This window comes from Hyla sarda, chromosome 7 (assembly GCF_029499605.1).
Source record: "Hyla sarda isolate aHylSar1 chromosome 7, aHylSar1.hap1, whole genome shotgun sequence".
NCBI classification, from domain to species: Eukaryota; Metazoa; Chordata; class Amphibia; order Anura; family Hylidae; genus Hyla; species Hyla sarda.
In genome coordinates, this window is record NC_079195.1 from 101,413,864 (window position 1) to 101,432,397 (window position 18,534).

Here is an 18,534-nt window from a genome sequence, read left to right on the forward strand (position 1 = left end):
TGAATGGGGTATTTCATTTACAACCTTAAAGGAAAACGGTCATCTGCTCACCCACACTAAACCCAATACACTGGGTTATAATGTGGGCAAACAGGAGACCAATGAGGGGTAAATGAGTTAAATACATACCTGCACTCCCAGTGTTTTGGGTTTAGTGTGGGTGAACAGATGACCGTTTTCTTTTAAGAAAATATACATGCAACATATTTAGATATTTCATATATGAAAAATATTTTAGCAACATCAGCTTTCAAGTAGATTCTACAAAATAATCCTGAAAATATAATCTAAATCTAGTTTTAGATAATTTATTTACACCCAGGAGATACTGCAATAATCAGATAATAAATCTAGGAACTGAACATTTATTATATCAAGATATCCGGTCTTTGAAACACTATACTCTGGTCTTTGGCAACAGTGCTTGAAAAGTGTATGTTGTGTTTTGATAGAGATGGAAATAGCACTCTACTAAATGATAGAGAAATGCTATGTACCGTACTACCCTGTATGTCTAAAGAGGCTCAAAATATAACTTTAGAATCAGTGTGCCTTATATTGTATACCCATCGGTAGACTTTATTCTATTTCTTCATATGTAACATCCTAAGCATAGGATCTGGTTAGTAACCATCTGTGGTGCCATCAAATGGTTAAAATGTATTTCAAGGTCTCCATAAAGTCTTGAATGCTGCCTCCAGCACTGTCCGCATTGCGTTTTGGCTTCTGTTGGAGGATACATGCACCAGAAGGACTCCCAACATATACCTAAATCAGAAGACTGCAATGTATCTCACTGTAAAGGCAAACAGTGGAATACATTGCACACTCCCAAAAGGAAGCCAATGAGACACTCTGATGATGTAACCATGTATATATGGACAAATTATATAGGGACAGTTACATCACTGGAACTTTATAAAGTGTGTCTCAGACATGCCAAATGTTTTGTTAAATGACAGGGCTCCTTTAAGCAGATTTATATTTAGGCATCGCATAAATATAATTGCTTACTATGTGGATTTAGGCATCGCTATTATAGTATTCCTTTACTGAATACATTTTTTTAAAGGGGTACTCCGCCCCTAGACTTCATTTGGATAAGGGATAAGATATCTGACCGCATGGGTCCCACTGCTGGGGACCCTCGGGATCTCGGCTGTGGCACCCCAGACATCCAGGGCACGGAGCAAACTTCGCTCCGTACTGGATGACTGGCGATGCAGGGTGGAGGCTCGTGACATCATGGCCACGCCCCCTCAATGCTAGCCTCTGGGAGGACCCCTGCGATCAGACATCTTATCTCTTATCCTTTGGATAGGGGATAAGATGTCTAGGGGCGGAGTACCCCTTTAAGGATCCTAAAATATGAAATAGCATAAGCTACAACATTGCTTAATACTTTACTGTTCAAGGTATAGTGACGCATATTGTCAGGCGGAGACCAAAAGGATACTTTAACAATACTTGGCCAAAGCACTATAGAGGTAAAATGTTAAAAGGGGTACTCCGGTGAAATTATTATTATTTGCTTTAATCAAACTGGTGCCAGAAAGTTAAACAGATTTGTAAATGACTTCTATTGAAAAAAATCTTAATCCTTTCAGTAATTATCAGCTTGAGAAAGTCCATCAAGTAGATGAAACGTACGTTGGGATGGTGGTGACAGGACCTAACTATGGGTAAGTGAGGCAGCACTTGGTATACAATATTCTTAGTATATAGGGTGTTCACTAATATCCGCCAGCATTTGCCAAGCTACTAACTAGTAGAGGCTTAGGACTGGTTTTCCGCTATAGACACACTGGGGGAAATGTATCAAAGATTTTACCCCTGTTTTGTGTGTATTTTTTTGCGCACGTTTTGGTAGAGCATGTCCTCCAGATGTGGCCTAATCAGGGTACCTTGGAGTGACATCTATAGTACGCATGGATTTATTAACTGCGTTCTTTTCCTTTACACCCAAAATTTTGCCGCAAGAGCTGTTTTTTTTTTGCGCAAATATAAGCCATCTTGGACTTAACGTAGCAAGTAATCATCGATTCTATTTTCCAAAGAGTGGATTGAGGAGATTACTATATTTACCCACAATTTATGAATCTCATTGCGCTTGATTGATAAATTTAGTGCTTCTGCGCATAATTTAGAATTGGGAAAAAGGGGTAAAATGCTTCTACCATACACAAATAATGATACATGACCCTCACTGAATGTATGCTAGCTACATATAGCTGCTCCACCTCACTGCTATTTTTTCTTACTGTCTTGTGACAGAATATGATTATTATGACCTGCCCCACCATCTTATTGGATTCAACAGTATACCCATCTCTCTCCTTTTTGTACTACTATAGTATTATTATTTTTCTATATTATTTTCACATGTATATGGTTTTATTATTTTGTTTAATAAAGTATATATATATATATATATATATATATATATATATAGATAATTTTTTTTTTTTGCTCCAGAGGAAGTTGTATTTGTTTCTTGAGTATTTTTTTCAGTCTGACCACAGTGCTCTCTAGTGACACCTCTGTCTGTATCAGGAACTGTCCAGAGAAGGAAAGATTTACTATGTGGATTTGCTTGCACTCTGGACAGTTCCTGACATGGACAGAGGTGTCAGCACTGTGGACAGATAGAAAAGAATTCCATAAAGAAATACAACTTCCTGTGGAGCATACAGCAGCTGATAAGTATTGGAAGGATTAAGATTTTTAAATAGAAGTAATTTAAAAATCAGTTTTAACTTTCTGGCACCAGTTGATTTGAAAAAATGTGCTTTCCACTGGAGTACCCCTTTAAAGATGTTTTAGGGGGAGCATTATTTGTGCAGTTCTCCAAAGAAGCATTGCACAATGTCTCCTTAATAGACCTCAGGATGAATCTGTTAGGGAGCATTCACATCACGATTTTACCATCCTACTTTTAGCTTTAGATTTTTAACTTTGAAATCGTACAAATCTGCATGGCAAGTTACATCCATTGACTTCTATTTATTAATGATAGACAACAAATGCATTAATTTTTCATCCGCATCCGATTTTGCACGATTTAATATCGGAGGTAAAATCGGGGTTGACCACGATTTTTTGGCCAGATGCTAAATCGGATCGAAATCGTGTCCGATTTTTTTCATTACTGATGTCTATGTAAATCGTATGGAATCGTGTGACTGTGCGATTCTGTCAGATTAATCGCACACGATTTTTTTGTACGCATGCGCAGTAGACTTCAAAACACATACACTTCAAATATATAAAACTTTATTGCCATTGGCATATATATTCATTTTTAAAACGGGATCAGATTTTTATTGAAAATCGGATGGAGTTTTCATCTGTACGGTTTTTGGATACGATTTGAAAATCGTATAGCAAAGAAATTTTTACATACGATTGTATATGATTTTTGCAATCCGATTTTGTCCGATTTTATGGTCCAATAATCGGATGATTAAATAGTGATGTGAACCTAGCCTTAGTAAATGTCACTTCAAATGTGTTATTGGAAGACATAAAGATATGATCAATGCAGTGTCACTATAACTAGTAAACCTAATATAATTTAGGCAATACAATGGAAAAGGGTAGTGTGCACTCACCGCGTGTAAACAGCTGCAGGCCCGAGGTCCGGGATCACAGCGGCATGGACGAGGACGGTAAGGGGCTCTCAGAGGCTACGCCGGCTGTTTCGGACGTAGGAATGTCCTTCTTCCGGCCTCCTGAGGCCGGAAGAATGACGTTCCTACGTCTGAAACAGCCGGCGTAGCCTCTGAGTGCCCCTTACCGTCCTCGTCCATGCCGCGGTGATCCCGGACCTCGGACCTGCAGCTGTTTACCCGCGGTGAGTGCACACTACCCTTTTCCATTGTATTGTTTGATACTTTATCTAGTGTGTGCACCCCGCAGGTGCTGCGTTGTTATTTATTGGGTCCGGAGGCTGCCAGTGTATACCAGTGGTATCGTATATTTGCATTCTTAAGCTATACGGTGTGCTCTCTCCTTCTCTAGTGGCTTAAGGCTAATATAATTTAGGATTACAAAACAATTCCTGTGTTAGGTGAATGAGCATGAAACCAAAAAGTTCAGTCTATGAAAAACTTGCTGCCATGATAAAAACAGGAATGTTAGCAGAATAAAACAGCATAATGTTCTACCCTCATAAGTACTTTCTTCTTTTTCTTGGCTGCATTGATCCCCAGAGTATTGTTGCGCTGCATGTTGGGCTTCTCAGTGCTTTTAGTCAGTGTTCCCGTGCTTGTATTTCTTGCGCTCCAGCGTCGGCCTCCAAATAACTCGATAGCTTGTGCCAATGTTGGTCCTTCATATCTGTTATCCTCCTGACATTGAAATAAGAATGTGCATGATGTATTAGAAGAGAACTTTCATGTCTAAGATAAAAAAGTATTTATTTTACTACATTCCATTGTCTTTAGTATGTGAAAAGAGCAACGAGGTTTAAATTCTCAGGATCTTGTGTATCATGGCTGAATATGGTATACTCACTGCCAATATTTCTTCCCCTATATGCTTCTTAATGGAATTGGCAACTTACCAACAATGATTGATATTGATTAGGATGTAGTAAGAACTATGCCAGCCTCCAATTCCATAGGGCACTGTGGGCACTTCCTGCCATGCAGTTTGTTGCGTAGTAATAGGGAATTCATAAACATCTACTGTATTAGGTATTGTTTTTACCAGAATTTTTCCTACTGGCAACAAAATAGACTAAGATACTCAGAAAGGGGAGCAGCAACTCCGCCAACCTCTTATCATGCTATCCATTCACTGACAAACAATCTTGATTTTATTCGAGTTCACAGACCTCAAAAATATCAATATACTCATTGAATGCAAGAGGTGAAGATCCCCGGGACTCCGGTTCACGTGTAAAAAAGGTGTGTTCGAGCGCTCACTCCTGTAGAATAGCTTGGCTGGGATCGTGGCAGTAAGAAGTAGCCGGACACGGTTAAAGATATAATAACCGGATTTTATTTGTATAGATCACAGATAACGCGTTTCGAGGGGTGGGACCCCCTCTTCGTCAGATCATTGATCTGACGAAGAGGGGGTCCCACCCCTCGAAACGCGTTATCTGTGATCTATACAAATAAAATCCGGTTATTATATCTTTAACCGTGTCCGGCTACTTCTTACTGCCACGATCCCAGCCAAGCTATTCTACAGGAGTGAGCGCTCGAACACACCTTTTTTACACGTGAACCGGAGCCCCGGGGATCTTCACCTCTTGCATTCTCCAGACGTCCAGGAATCCCAGGACGCCACGGTGTGAGCTGCACCCCCTGATTTCACTATTCCCTTTGCAACGGGATACAAGCGCGATATGGTGTTGTGCCCACTGCACAACACCAGAAGGTGAGCAAGTTTTTTTCACCTCTTTGTCTTCGTTATATCTGAAAACTTTTACGGCACATTGTTGCGCTTCCCTTTTGTGTTTCCAATTTTTTCTGCATATCGAGCATCAATATACTCATTGAAGAAGGCAAATTATATTCTGTTTTAATGTAAACAAAAGTTCAATTTTAAATACATTTATAGATCGCTCATGTGGAAAACAGTGTGATCTGAGCAACATACTACTCTTTGGGAGTACAAATAATATGGACAAAACAAAGGCTTTGTAGTCTATTACTACGTTACAATGGCACTTCATCCCATAGGGACTGACTCCAGAAGATATCTGATGTGTCAGTTCATAGAATGTTAGTGCTTCAAATCCATATTGATTGGTCTTGCATCTTCAGACTGAAAGGAATTACGTTAAAAAGTTGCACAACCTTGCCTTCTTACTCCCTATAGTGTCACTTACCTGTGAGGGAGAACATTGGTAGAGCCAGAGCATGATTATTACAGTCGTGAAAACACTGTCGAGACAAAGCCTTAGTTTCGTCCATATATTAGTTGACCTTCCAAATTGTACTACTGATCACATAGTTTGTTTTATTTTATTAGAATGGGAATAAATGTTATGTTTTAGGTTTGGTTCACACACAGTATTTTATTCAGTATTTTTAGAGAAAAACAATAATGAAAAGATTTCTGCATTTTGGACCCATTTCTGTTTTTTGCTGAATATAACTACTAAAATACAAACCAAAATGCTATGTGAGGAGTCCATCCTCTTTGGTCTTTAGTATTTTTCAGATGTTCAGAATTTCCCCCATATTTTGTTCCCAATTCCGAAATCTCATATCACAATCTCATATCCCGTCCCCATATCCGATCTTGTATCCAGACCTCATTTCCTTTCCCCATATCCTGTCCCCATATCCCGTAACCATATTCCAACCTCATATTCCATCCCTATATCCCATCCCCATATCCCGTCTCCATATCCCGTCCCCATATCCCTTCCCAATATCCCTTCCACATATCCCTTTCCCATATCCCGACCTCATTTATAATCCTCATATACGGACCTCATTTCTAATCCTCAGGTGTTGTGATGAAGATATTGTAAGATGAAAATAAAAGGGGTGTGGCTTAAAGGGTGGGCGTATATTTGCAAGATGGGGCATGGAATGCGGGGATGGTTTGGCTTGACAGCCGCACTGACGCATTCACCAGGAGATGCAGAGTGGAGATTGTGGAGTAAGCTACCAGAAGTTCCATATACTGGTATGGAACTTGAAACAAAAACCCCATCCTTCACATATGGGGGTAGGTTAGGTGTAAATTTAACTATCATATTTTTATTTGACATATAAGTAATATGTGACACAGTATTATCAAAATATCTCCACCCGTACAGAAGTTATGCTGGAACATACATTTCCCATAGACTTGTATGGGACTTTAAACAATAACCCCGACCCTCGCAAATGGGGGTGAGTAAGGGTTAAATTACCTATCCAATGTTTGCTGTTGACATATAAGTAACATGTGTACCAAGTTTCATGGTAATATCTTCAGTCGTTTGCAAGTGATGCTGGAACATACACACACACACACACACACATACATACACACATACATACACACATACATACACACATACATACATACACACATACATACATACACACATACACACATACACACATACACACATACACACATACACACATACATACATACACACATACACACATACACACACACATACATACATACACACATACATACATACACACATACACACATACACACATACACACATACACACATACATACACACATACATACACATATACATACACACATACACACATACACACATACATACACACATACACACATACACACACACATACACACATACATACACACATACATACACACATACATACACACATACATACACATACATACATACATACACACATACACACATACACACACACATACACACATACACACATACATACACACATACACACATACACACACACATACACACATACATACACACATACATACACACATACATACACACATACACACATACACACATACATACACACACACACACATACACACATACATACACACATACATACACACATACATACACACATACATACACATACATACACACATACACACATACACACACACATACACACATACATACACACATACATACACACATACATACACACATACACACACATACATACATACATACACACATACACACATACACACACACATACACACATACATACACACATACATACACACATACATACATAACCACATTGGGGAAGATTTATCAAAACCTGTCCAGAGAAAAAGTTTCCCAGTTGCCCATAGCAACCAATCAGATCGCTTCTTTTATTTTTAACAAGGCCCCTGCAAAATGAAAGAAGCGATCTGATTGGTTGCTATGGGCAACTGGGAAACTTTTCCCTGGACAGGTTTTGATAAATCTCCCCCATTGAGGGAGATTTATCAAGGGATTTAAGCAGCTTTTTTTGCTTACAAAAGTCGCACGTGCGCCTAATCAATTTTTTCGTGTAAATTTTGTGGGTAAGCAAAAAATACCAATCTGCCCTACCTAAGCAATTTTCAGTTTCAGTTTTTTACTTTGCAGTGGTCCAGGATTTATCATTGCGAAAGTCCCACGCAAGCAAAAATGCAAACCCCCTTCAAAAAGTCGCAAGTGTAAGCCAGGTCAGACATGGCTTACAAACTTGCCTATGACAACATTTTCAAAAATGCGACTGTGCGACTTTTCACACAGCTCCATTCCCTGGCACCCACTGCCATCTACCACCTGCCTGCAAGGTGTTAGGACTACAATGCCCAGCATGTCCTCACTGTAAGGGAATGCTGGGAGATGTAGTCCTGCAATAGCTAGCGGGTGGGTTGTAGATGTGAGTGGGTGGGCGGGGAGCGAAGCTGTGCAAAAAGACTTTTTTGTGAGACTTTTTGTACGACTTTTTTTTACTTTCATTTTCACAGGCACGGTGGGATGAGTGGGTGACTAGATGTACAGGAGGGTGACAAGCTTGTCAGCCGCACGCACATCTCCCGCCCACACAACACTACTACAATTGTAGTTGTGCGGCACGGGGGGAAGTGTGTTTGATAGGCGGGCGGATGACAATCTTGTCATCTGCTCGCGCCACATGACTACAACTCCCAGAATGTTCTTACTGTAAGGGCATGCTGGGAGTTGTAGTCATGCAGTGGGGACAGATAACAAGCTTGTCACCCACTTGCACATCTCCCCTCAGCCCTGCTGCATGACTGCAACTCCCATTTTGTCCTTACTTTAAGGGCATGCTGGGAGTTGTGGTCATGTGGTGTGGTGCGGGCAGGAAATGTGCAGATGGGTTACAATAAATGTACTAACCTATTTTCCTTGTTTTTTTTCAGATTTGTGTATCCTGCGGACTACGACGATGAACAGTGTTTTTTTTAGTTTGTTTAATGTTAATAAAATGGTTAACGAGGTCTTGTGAGGGAGTGTTTTTTGCATTGATAGGACTTATTGATCGCTTTTTATTCATTTTTAAATGATATAAAAAGTGACCAAAAATGCACTATTTTGGACTTTGGAATTTTTTTGCGCGCATGCCATTGACCGAGCGGTTTAATTAACGATATATTTTTATAATTTGGACATTTCCGCACGCGGTGATACCATATATGTTTATTTTTATTTTCATTTACACTGTGTTTTTTTTAATGGGAAAAGGGGGGTGATTCAAACTTTAAATAGGGGAGGGGTTAAATGATATTCATTCACTTATTTTTTCCACTTTTTTTTTGTCAGTGTTATAGCTCCCATAGGGACCTATAACACTGCACACACTGATCTTCATCATTGATCACTGGTTTCTCATAGGAAACCAGTGATCGATGATTCTGCCGCATGACTGCTCATGCCTGGATCTCAGTCATTCGGCGATCGGACAGCGAGGAGGCAGGTAGGGGCCCTCCCGCTGTCCTGTAAGCTGTTCGGGATGCCGCGATTTCGCCGCAGCTATCCCGAACAGCCCACTGAGTTAACGGGCAGCTTTCACTTTTGCTTTTAGCCGCGCGGCTCAGCTTTGAGCGCGCGGCGCCGCACGCTATTAGCGGCGGGTCCCGGCTTCACTATGACGCCGGGCCCGCCGTGATATCATGCGGGGTTACCGTGTAACCCCGCGTTATATCACGGTAGCAGGACCAAGGACGTACCAGTACGTACTTGGTCCTTAAGGGGTTAAAGCTGAAAAAAACCAACATCTTTGCACCGACATCTAATATATAAAAAAATTCTCATTTTCAATTAACCAAATACACAAAAAACTCCACAACAATAAACAAAGTCTTAGCACAATGGGGGAGATTTACCAAAACCTGTGCAGATGCTAAATTGACAAGTTGACCATAGCAACCAATCAGATTGCTTCTTTCATTTTTAGGGTCTATTCACACCTACAGTATTTTGCGCAGATTTGATGCGCAGGATTTCAAGCTGTGTTCAGTTTACATTGAAATGTGCAGCAGAAAATCCTACACGTCAAATCTGCGCAGAATAATTTACGTGTGACTAGACCATTAAAAAGGCCTCTGAGAAATGAAAGAAGTGATCTGATTGGTTGCCATGGTCAGGTTTTGATAAATTTCCCCCAATGTTCATTACTGTATGTTTACCTGGAAAAACTTTTGATCAGCAGGGATCTGAGTGTTCAGACCTCCGCCAATCAGGAAACGAACTGCGCTCCTCTCGCTGCTTCCCCCCCCCCCCTTGCCTGTGACAAGTGAGCGAGACACTCTCATAGACTGACATGGCGGGTTTGTCTTGATCATATGACATGTAACTGGGAGAAGAATGCACCGAGCATGAACTTCTCCCGGCATATTCTCCTTTATCGGTGGTGGTCTGAACACTCAGCCCCCCACCGATCAAAACATGACATGAATACAAAACTACTACTAGGGCATTGTTTTGAAATCCCATTTTTGTCTTATTTGTATGAATGTTTTCATCTTTTTGTATGAATTCTACTCGGAAATTCTGGTGCAGCAGAATCCCATTGCTAGCAATATGATTCCGCTGAACAGTGGACACTACGGAATTTCAGCGGCGGACATTCAGCTGCCAAAAGAATGAACTTGTTCATTTATCAGGCTGAATCAGCTCTGCAGACATTGCTTTCTATGGGCCCCATCCTGAATCAGTCTGCGCTTTTATCCGGCAGGAAATTCCGAAGTGTGAACCCAGCCTTACTGCAACATACAGTATTTGTATTTAATTATAGTTCTAGGAATGTGTCTGTCATGTTGGGCTGGTCCTAGTCCACCTTTAAGGGGGATGTCTAGTTTGGACAGCCCTTTTCTTTTGTTTTCCATACTTTGTCCTCCAGTCTCTCTCCGGCTTATGACAAGTCCTTGTATCATTTCCCATACACATACAGTAACAGATATGACGGAACCATGCAAAGCTTTTAATCAGTCTTGGAGCAGGTTTACATATTTTCATATAATTTATGAAGGTGAAACTTCATGAACATTACCAGTGAGATAAGAAGAGCTAGAGCTTTTGAAGTCTTATATCGTTCTCCATTGCATGGTATTACATTGGTAGGTAGTATAGGGGTACTATAAATATTAAACTTAGGGGAGAAGCCTGAAATGAAATAAACTTACAACCGCTATTGGAGCCAGAAACCGGTTCAGGAAAATTATTTTCTCTTTTATTAATATTCTATTATTCAGTAAGCAGACAAAATGAACAAAAGGTAAAGTACTCCTCAGGGTAAAAAGTAGTTCAAACAGTCCACCCCTTACCTTTCTGTAAATATTTTATTCTATCTTTTTATGTGACAACACTAAGGAAGTGACACTCTGCTACAATGTAAAGTTTTGAGTGCACAGCCTGTATAACAGTGTTTAAAGGGGTACTCCGGTGGAAAACTTTTTTTTTTTTTTTTAAAGTCAAATGGTGTCAGAAAGTTAAACAGATTTGTAATTTACTTCTATTAAAAAATGTTAATCCTTCCAGTACTTATTAGCTGCTGAATACTACAGAGGAAATTCTTTTCTTTTTGAAACACAGAGCTCTCTGCTAACATCACAAGCACAGTGCTCTCTGCTGACATCTCTGTCCATTTTAAGTACTGTCCAGAGTAGGAGAAAATCCCTGTAGCAAACATATGCTGCTCTGGACAGTTTCTAAAATGGACAGAAATGTCAGCAGTTCCAAAAAGAAAAGAATTTCCTCTGTAATATTCAGCAGCTAATAAGTACTGGAAGGATTAAGATAATTTAATAGAAGTCATTTACAAATCTGTTCAACTTTCTGGCACCAGTTGATTTTAAAAAAAAAGTTTTCCACGGTAGTACTACTTTAATGTTGTGTCCCCTCAAAATAACTTAACACACAGACAAATAAAAGGGAACCTCAGTCCATAACATCTTATCCCCTTTACACAGGATAGGGGATACGTGTCTGATTGCGGGGAGTCTGACAGCTGGGACTCACCGGCAATCTCCTGCCTGGCCCCCAGCTCTCCTCATTCACAGAGAGATCCCCACTCCGTGCAAGGAGACTGTTGACCACCACACGAAGCTGTGATCAACACGCTCCCTCCATGCATCTCTATGGGAGAGGCAGAGACACACAAGCACTGTATCTCCTCCTCTCCCATAGAGATGCATAGAGAGGGCATGTCAACCACGGCCACTTCAAACAAAGAGTTGGTGTTCTGAACACAAATGCTTAGAACACTGGAGCGCCAAGCACAAGATCGCGAGGGGCTCAGACACTTAACTTCTATCCTTTGGATAGGGGATAAGATGTTATGTACCAGAGTTCCCCTTTGTTGTCTTTGGCAACAAAAATGAGTACACCCCTAATGTGAAAATGTCTAAATTGGGCCCAAAGTGTCAAAATTTTGTGTGCACACCATTATTTTCCAGCACTGCCTTATGCCTCTTGGGGATGGAGTTCAGCAGAGCTTCACTGGTTGCCACTGGAATCCTCTTCCCTCCTCCATCACCACATCACCTTTACCCTCAGCTTCTTTAGCAAGGCAGTGGTGGTCTTGAAGGTGTGTTTGAGGTCATTATAATGTTGGAATACTGTGGTCCAGTCTCTGAAGGGAGGTGATCTACTCTGCTTTAATATGTCACATTACATGTTTGCATTCTTGGTTCTCTCAATGAACTGCAGCTCCCCAGTGGCAGCAGCCCCAGACCATGACACCCCCAACACCATGCACCATCTTATACCACCATCACCATATCTTGGTCTCGTGACCATAGGACATGGTTTCAGTAATCTCCAGTAAGTCCTTAGTCTGCTTGTCTTTAGCAAACTGTTCACAGGCTTTCTAGTGCATCATCTCTAGAAAAGACTTCTTTCTGGGAAGCCATTTAGACTAATTTAATGTAGTGTCAGGCTGACCCACCCCACCCCTTTAATCTCTGCAGAAAACTAGGCAACACTCAAACATCTATTTCCCAAAGACAACCTCTTGATTTGATGCTGAGGGTGTGCCCTCACTTTCTTTGGTTGACCATGGCAAAGCCTGTCCTCAGAGAGTTCTTTGCCATGAGGTGTCATGTTGAACTTCCAGTGACCAGTATTAGAGTGTGTGAGAGAGACAACACCAAATTTACGACACCTGCTTCCTATTCAACCCTGAGACCTTGTATTTCTAGTGGGTCACATGACACTGGGTGGGAAAATGGATAATTGCCCAATTTGGACATTTCCACTTAGAGGTGTACTCCCTTTTGTTGCCAAGGTTAAGACATTAGTAGCTGTGTGTTGAGTTATCTTGAAGGGACCCAACATTAAACATTGTTATACAGGCCGTGCACTCATTACTTTACATTGTAGCAGAATGTTATCTCTTCAGTGTTGTCACATGAAAAAATATAATAAAATATTTACAAAAATGTGAGGGGTGGACTAACTTATGTGAGATTATATATATATATATATATATATATATATATATATATATATATGTGTGTGTGTGTGTGTGTATATATATATATATATATATATATATATATATATATATATATTTATTTACAGATTTTAGCACATTGTGAAACCTGCTGCAGAAGCATATACTTTCCCAGTTGGTACAGCATGTTCATCATGTGGTACAAGTCACTTCATAAATTTGCGAATGACGCAAAAATGGGGTAAAGCTCACACACATTAATACACCAGCCAGTCACTGGAGTACACACCAGCCAGTCACTGGAGTACACACCAGCCAGTCACTGGAGTACACACCAGCCAGTCACTGGAGTACACACCAGCCAGTCACTGGAGTACACAAAACTTTTTACGGAAGTGATTAATTCAGCACATCAACAACGCATCTTCAAACCACCCCCTGCATATGCACGCAATTTAGCAGGAGCATGGCAGTTAATAAATCCTCCCCCCCCCCCCACCCAAATAAAAAAAAATGTTGCGCACACGCCCACTTTGGGCTAAAGCGGAGCTAGCATATAAATTTTGTGCAATTTTGCCTCTCTGCACTGGTACAGGAAATAACAAAATCCTCCCCCCCCCCCCCAAATAAAAAAAAAAATGTTGCGCACACTCCCACTTTGGGCTAAAACGGAGCTAGCATATACATTTTGTGCAATTTTGCCCCTCTGGAACAGGAAATAACAAAATCCATCCCAGTGTATTTTACCTCTGGTGATGTACAGCAACTTCACAGTACTTTTAGACCTTCATGTATATATAGTATTTTTTTCTGCACAAAATTACAGAAGTAGCCTGTGCTGCTCTGTTTAGAACATTTTGAGAAATGCTTTAAAGTTTAGGAAGTGGGTGTCTGGAGGCGGGCATGCTTAGCGACTTGAGTAGAGGTCATTGTGCAGGGAGGGGGATCCTGCACAGTGATCTGATCCTGTGTTATCTGCCTCCAGCTATACAATAGAGCAGTGGTCTCCAACCTACAGACCTCCAGATGTTGCAAAACTACAACTCCTGGCATACCCGGACAGAGTGCAACGCATTTCGCTGCGCATGCGCAGCTTCCTCAGGCATGTCTGAGGAAGACATGCCTGAGGAAGCTGCACATGCGCAGCGAAACACGTTGCATTCTGGTCAAATAAACTCCTTTTACCGTTCACCTGTTGTGGTCTGTCAGCGCCGTGGAGCCGGGTTCCTTTTAAGCCTTCTTTCTAATCTTGCCATATACTTACCTGAGGGCAGCAGACGACCCATCACCATTCTATGCCTACATCAATGTTGTGTATGAATTTTCACAACCACCCAGGGTGAGCAAACCAATTGATATAGTTATCTCACTATGGGATCTCAACATTACTACTCTATGGAGCACCTGTTTCTCTTACTTCTATGATAATAAACTCACTGCTGACAGATGAAACTGCAAGATTTCAGTTATTTTTTCATAGACAAATTAAATAAATAAATAAGTACATTTCTGATAACACGTTCCCTTTAAGTAAGACAAAAAAAACCATGAAGGGGCGACACTTGTAAAAATATATCAGACCATTCTACTAGCAGAACTCACCTGGTAAAGACTGACATATTGCTTCCTCAGCCACTGCAGCCTTTGGTCGGGAAACTTCTTTATCTTCCTTACAGCTTTGGTTAGCTCTAGCAATCCATCATATATTGCCTTTGCTGTGTATTTTGGCGCTACAAAATGCAATAACTTGTTCTCAGTAGTGTGAAGTCCAAAAAGCAGCGTGACACCATTTTCTTCCAGGTTCATGTTACATAGTTTGTTTTGAACACACACAGTGTGCATATCAATGCCCGGATGCCCCATGTAAACAGCCTTCACAGAGAACAAGTCCAAGAAGCCTTCAACTAGTCCATTCATTCCAGCATTGCTAAGAAACTGAAATTTCATCTCGGCAGCACTAACCGGGGCGCCCAATTTATTTTTAGTACTTGCAAGGCAAGTGGTGGAAGGCCTTGTCCAAGTCAGGGTACTATTATCTGGCTGAAGCTGGAGAAAACACCGAACAGAAATGTGTGTCTCCTGGTCATAGCGGATAACAGTTACTCCTTGCTGAAGAAATTGGTAGACATCGGCCCGAATCGATAACACATACCAGGGAATAAGTTCTGTACCATGGCTGAATGCTTTCTGCTGCTCCACGGAACCATACAAATCATATTCCTTGGATTGATCAAAAATATCACTGTCAGAATCTGATAAGTCTCCCATTATAAATCTATGGATGAGAAAAAAAACATTAAGTCAAGTTATACACAGTAATGAAACTCACTCTAAACTTTTCATTTTACCAAGTTCCTTTAAAGTGCATTCACTATTTTACATATGTGTAACTTTAAAGAGGATCTGTTAGGGTGTAAAGTGAGGGTATGGTGTATGGGGCTTTGGACCCTTAAAGGGGTACTCCCGTGGAAAACTTTTTTTTTAAATCAACTGGTGCCAGAAAGTTAAACAGATTTGTAAATCACTTCTATTAAAAAATCTTAATCCTTCCAGTACTTTTTAGGGGCTGTATACTAAAGAGAAATCCAAAAAAGAAATGCATTTCCTCTGATATCATGACCACAGGGCTCTCTTCTGACCTTTGCTGTCCATTTTAGGAACTGTCCAGAGCAGCATATGTTTGCTATGGGGATTTTCTCCTGTTCTGGACAGTTCCTAAAATGGACAGCAGAAGTCAGCAGAGAGCACTGTGGTCATGACATCAGAGGAAATGCATTTCTTTTTTGGATTTCTCTTTTAGTATACAGCCCCTAAAAAGTACTGGAAAGATTAAGATTTTTTAATAGAAGTGATTTACAAATCTGTTTAACATTCTGGCACCAGTTGATTTAAAAAAAAAAGTTTTCCACGGGAGTACCCCTTTAATCGGTACATACCTCTTATTAGTCAACTGACCCCTTCAGCACTGAGATATCAGAGTTTAAAAAGATATGCACATTATAATTTGGAGCCCACTGGGCGTTCCCCTTGTCTGCTGGTGTCCAGAAAACTTTGGTCACTTCCCTCCTCTACCCCCCTGACTGACAACCACTAGGCTGTACTGTAATCCCCACTTCTCCGCTGTATTTTAGCAGCCAATAGGAACACCCAGTGAGCTTCAAGGCCTAGTTTGCATATCTCTTTATACTTCAATATCTCAGTGCTGAAAGGGCCAATTAACTAATGAGAGGGATGTATGGATTCGGGGCCAAAGGGCCTATACAGCCCTGCTTTTATTTTATACCCTAAAAAAAAACATGGTCTGCTTTAAAGTTCAATTGTTGAAAAAATATAAATAATTTAGGTATTAAAGCGGTATTCCAGGATTTTTTTTATTTGACTATGCTACAGGGGCTGTAAAGTTAGTGTAGTTCATAATATATTGTCTGTACCTGTGTGTGACCGTTTTCTCACAATTCTGTGATTTTCACAGCACTATTTATTTTTAACAGCTTACAAAATTACTGTTGTCTCAGATTTTTCCGAGGTTGCAATGTGGCCAAGACCTCACTCACTAGTCAGCTGATGACAGGGAGCCTGTCTGCTTCAATGGGTGGAGGGATCGCTTAGTGGAAGAGAGATCAATCTGCAACTAATGCAACAGCTGTAGGCACCCTGATTGAAAACCACAGGTCTTTTGTTTCAATGGGTGGGGTGGCTGATGTGTGGGAGGGAGGCAAATGGAATTGGGGGATTTGTAGTCAAAAAAAGAAACGTCAAACAGGAAATACAAGTTCACAAAAAGCTAGCCACAGTGTTATGGTAATCTCACAACATAGCCATTTAGCCCCTAGACAAGTGCAGATCCTTCCTATGCATGTCCATTACTGTCTGCCAGGTACGTACTAAAATCAACTTATGGTGGAGAACCCCTTTAATGCAGTAAAAACCCATTCCACATCTGTAAGGCATAAATCACTTGTACAACATTTTTCATCCTGTGTCTTTTGACTCTGATATACTACTGAAAATGCATTACATACTACTGTTCTGCACTGCTGTGCATTCCCAAGGAACCCAATTTCACTTTCTTCTTGACCCACTTGAATTAGCCGTTTGCTGCTGTTGTTGTCCCATCTCCTGCCCAGAATGATAATGTTAATCTATGTCACTGTTTTTTGCACATCTTGATAAAGAGCTTGGTACGAGCTAGAAACACGTTGAAAGTGCCATCACCATCCTTTATACCTTTGATGTTGAAATAAAGAAAATCTTTTATGGGAGAAGCGGCTACTATAATCCATTTCTGCTTGCTGACCCTTTTGGAGGATCGGGTGCTCCAAGGCTGCTGACCCGTTCAGTGATATGCTGCCCTAGATGTTATACTCTGAGCATAACCAACTCCGGTGAGCATAGCTTATTTGCAACCCTTGCTCATTTATACTACGGTAAAACACTAGGATCGCGCTCCACTCTCTCTTTTTGTCTCTTCAGTTAATAAATTAACAAGAGGCAGTCAGGGAGGGGTTAACATCTCCAAAAGTCTCATTTAAAGGGGTTTTCCAGTTACCAACATTTATCACATATCCGCTAGATGATAAACATCAGATCTTTGGAGGTCTGACCCCCCCCCCAGGACCCCACATGGAGGATCCTAAATTCCATAGCAGTAGACCATGCATGTTGCTGACCAATTTGCCTGATGTGGCAGAACCAGCCAGAACAGCCGGGTCCCCTGCTCCTAATCTACCATTATTAATCTATCCAATGGTTAGATGACAAATAGTTGTGATTGTAGTAGCCCTTTAAATAAATATGTCAATTACATCAAAGTTCCTTTAATCTGGTTTCCAATAGCACAGAAGGTGTGATTCTCCAGCTCTTGTTTTCAGCACAGATCTTCAATATAATGTGGAATTTCACAAGAACTGAAGCAGAAGACTTAGCAGAGATAAATGTTTGGAAAATTCCTCTAATTAAAAAGCTAAGGTATAACAGAACATTTAGTGCTCACGGTTTATGCTGCCCCTTTTTTATTGAAGGTCTTCTCCTCTTAAAGTGCACCTCTTGACATGTCATAGAGACATGTCAGAAGTTTTTAATAGTGGGAGTCGGGTGCCAAGACTCCCACTAATTGCTAAAATGAAGGGGCAGAAGCTCTCAGGTG

At 40.7% G+C, this 18,534-nt stretch overlaps 1 protein-coding gene across 9 annotated transcripts in view; it reads right to left on the bottom strand.

Annotated features, from left to right (window-relative positions):
• PLCE1 (phospholipase C epsilon 1) overlaps positions 1-18,534 on the bottom strand; it is a 327,095-nt gene that overhangs the window by 72,985 nt on the left and 235,576 nt on the right. For 8 of the 9 annotated variants that reach the window (XM_056530229.1, XM_056530230.1, XM_056530225.1 and 5 more), the window contains 2 exons: positions 14,991-15,663; positions 4,167-4,349 (listed from right to left, as the gene is read on the bottom strand). In XM_056530229.1, coding sequence (XP_056386204.1) covers positions 4,167-4,349; positions 14,991-15,663 — 856 coding nt within the window. The remainder of the gene's footprint in view (positions 1-4,166; positions 4,350-14,990; positions 15,664-18,534) is intronic. The other variant, XM_056530227.1, reaches the window with a different exon arrangement.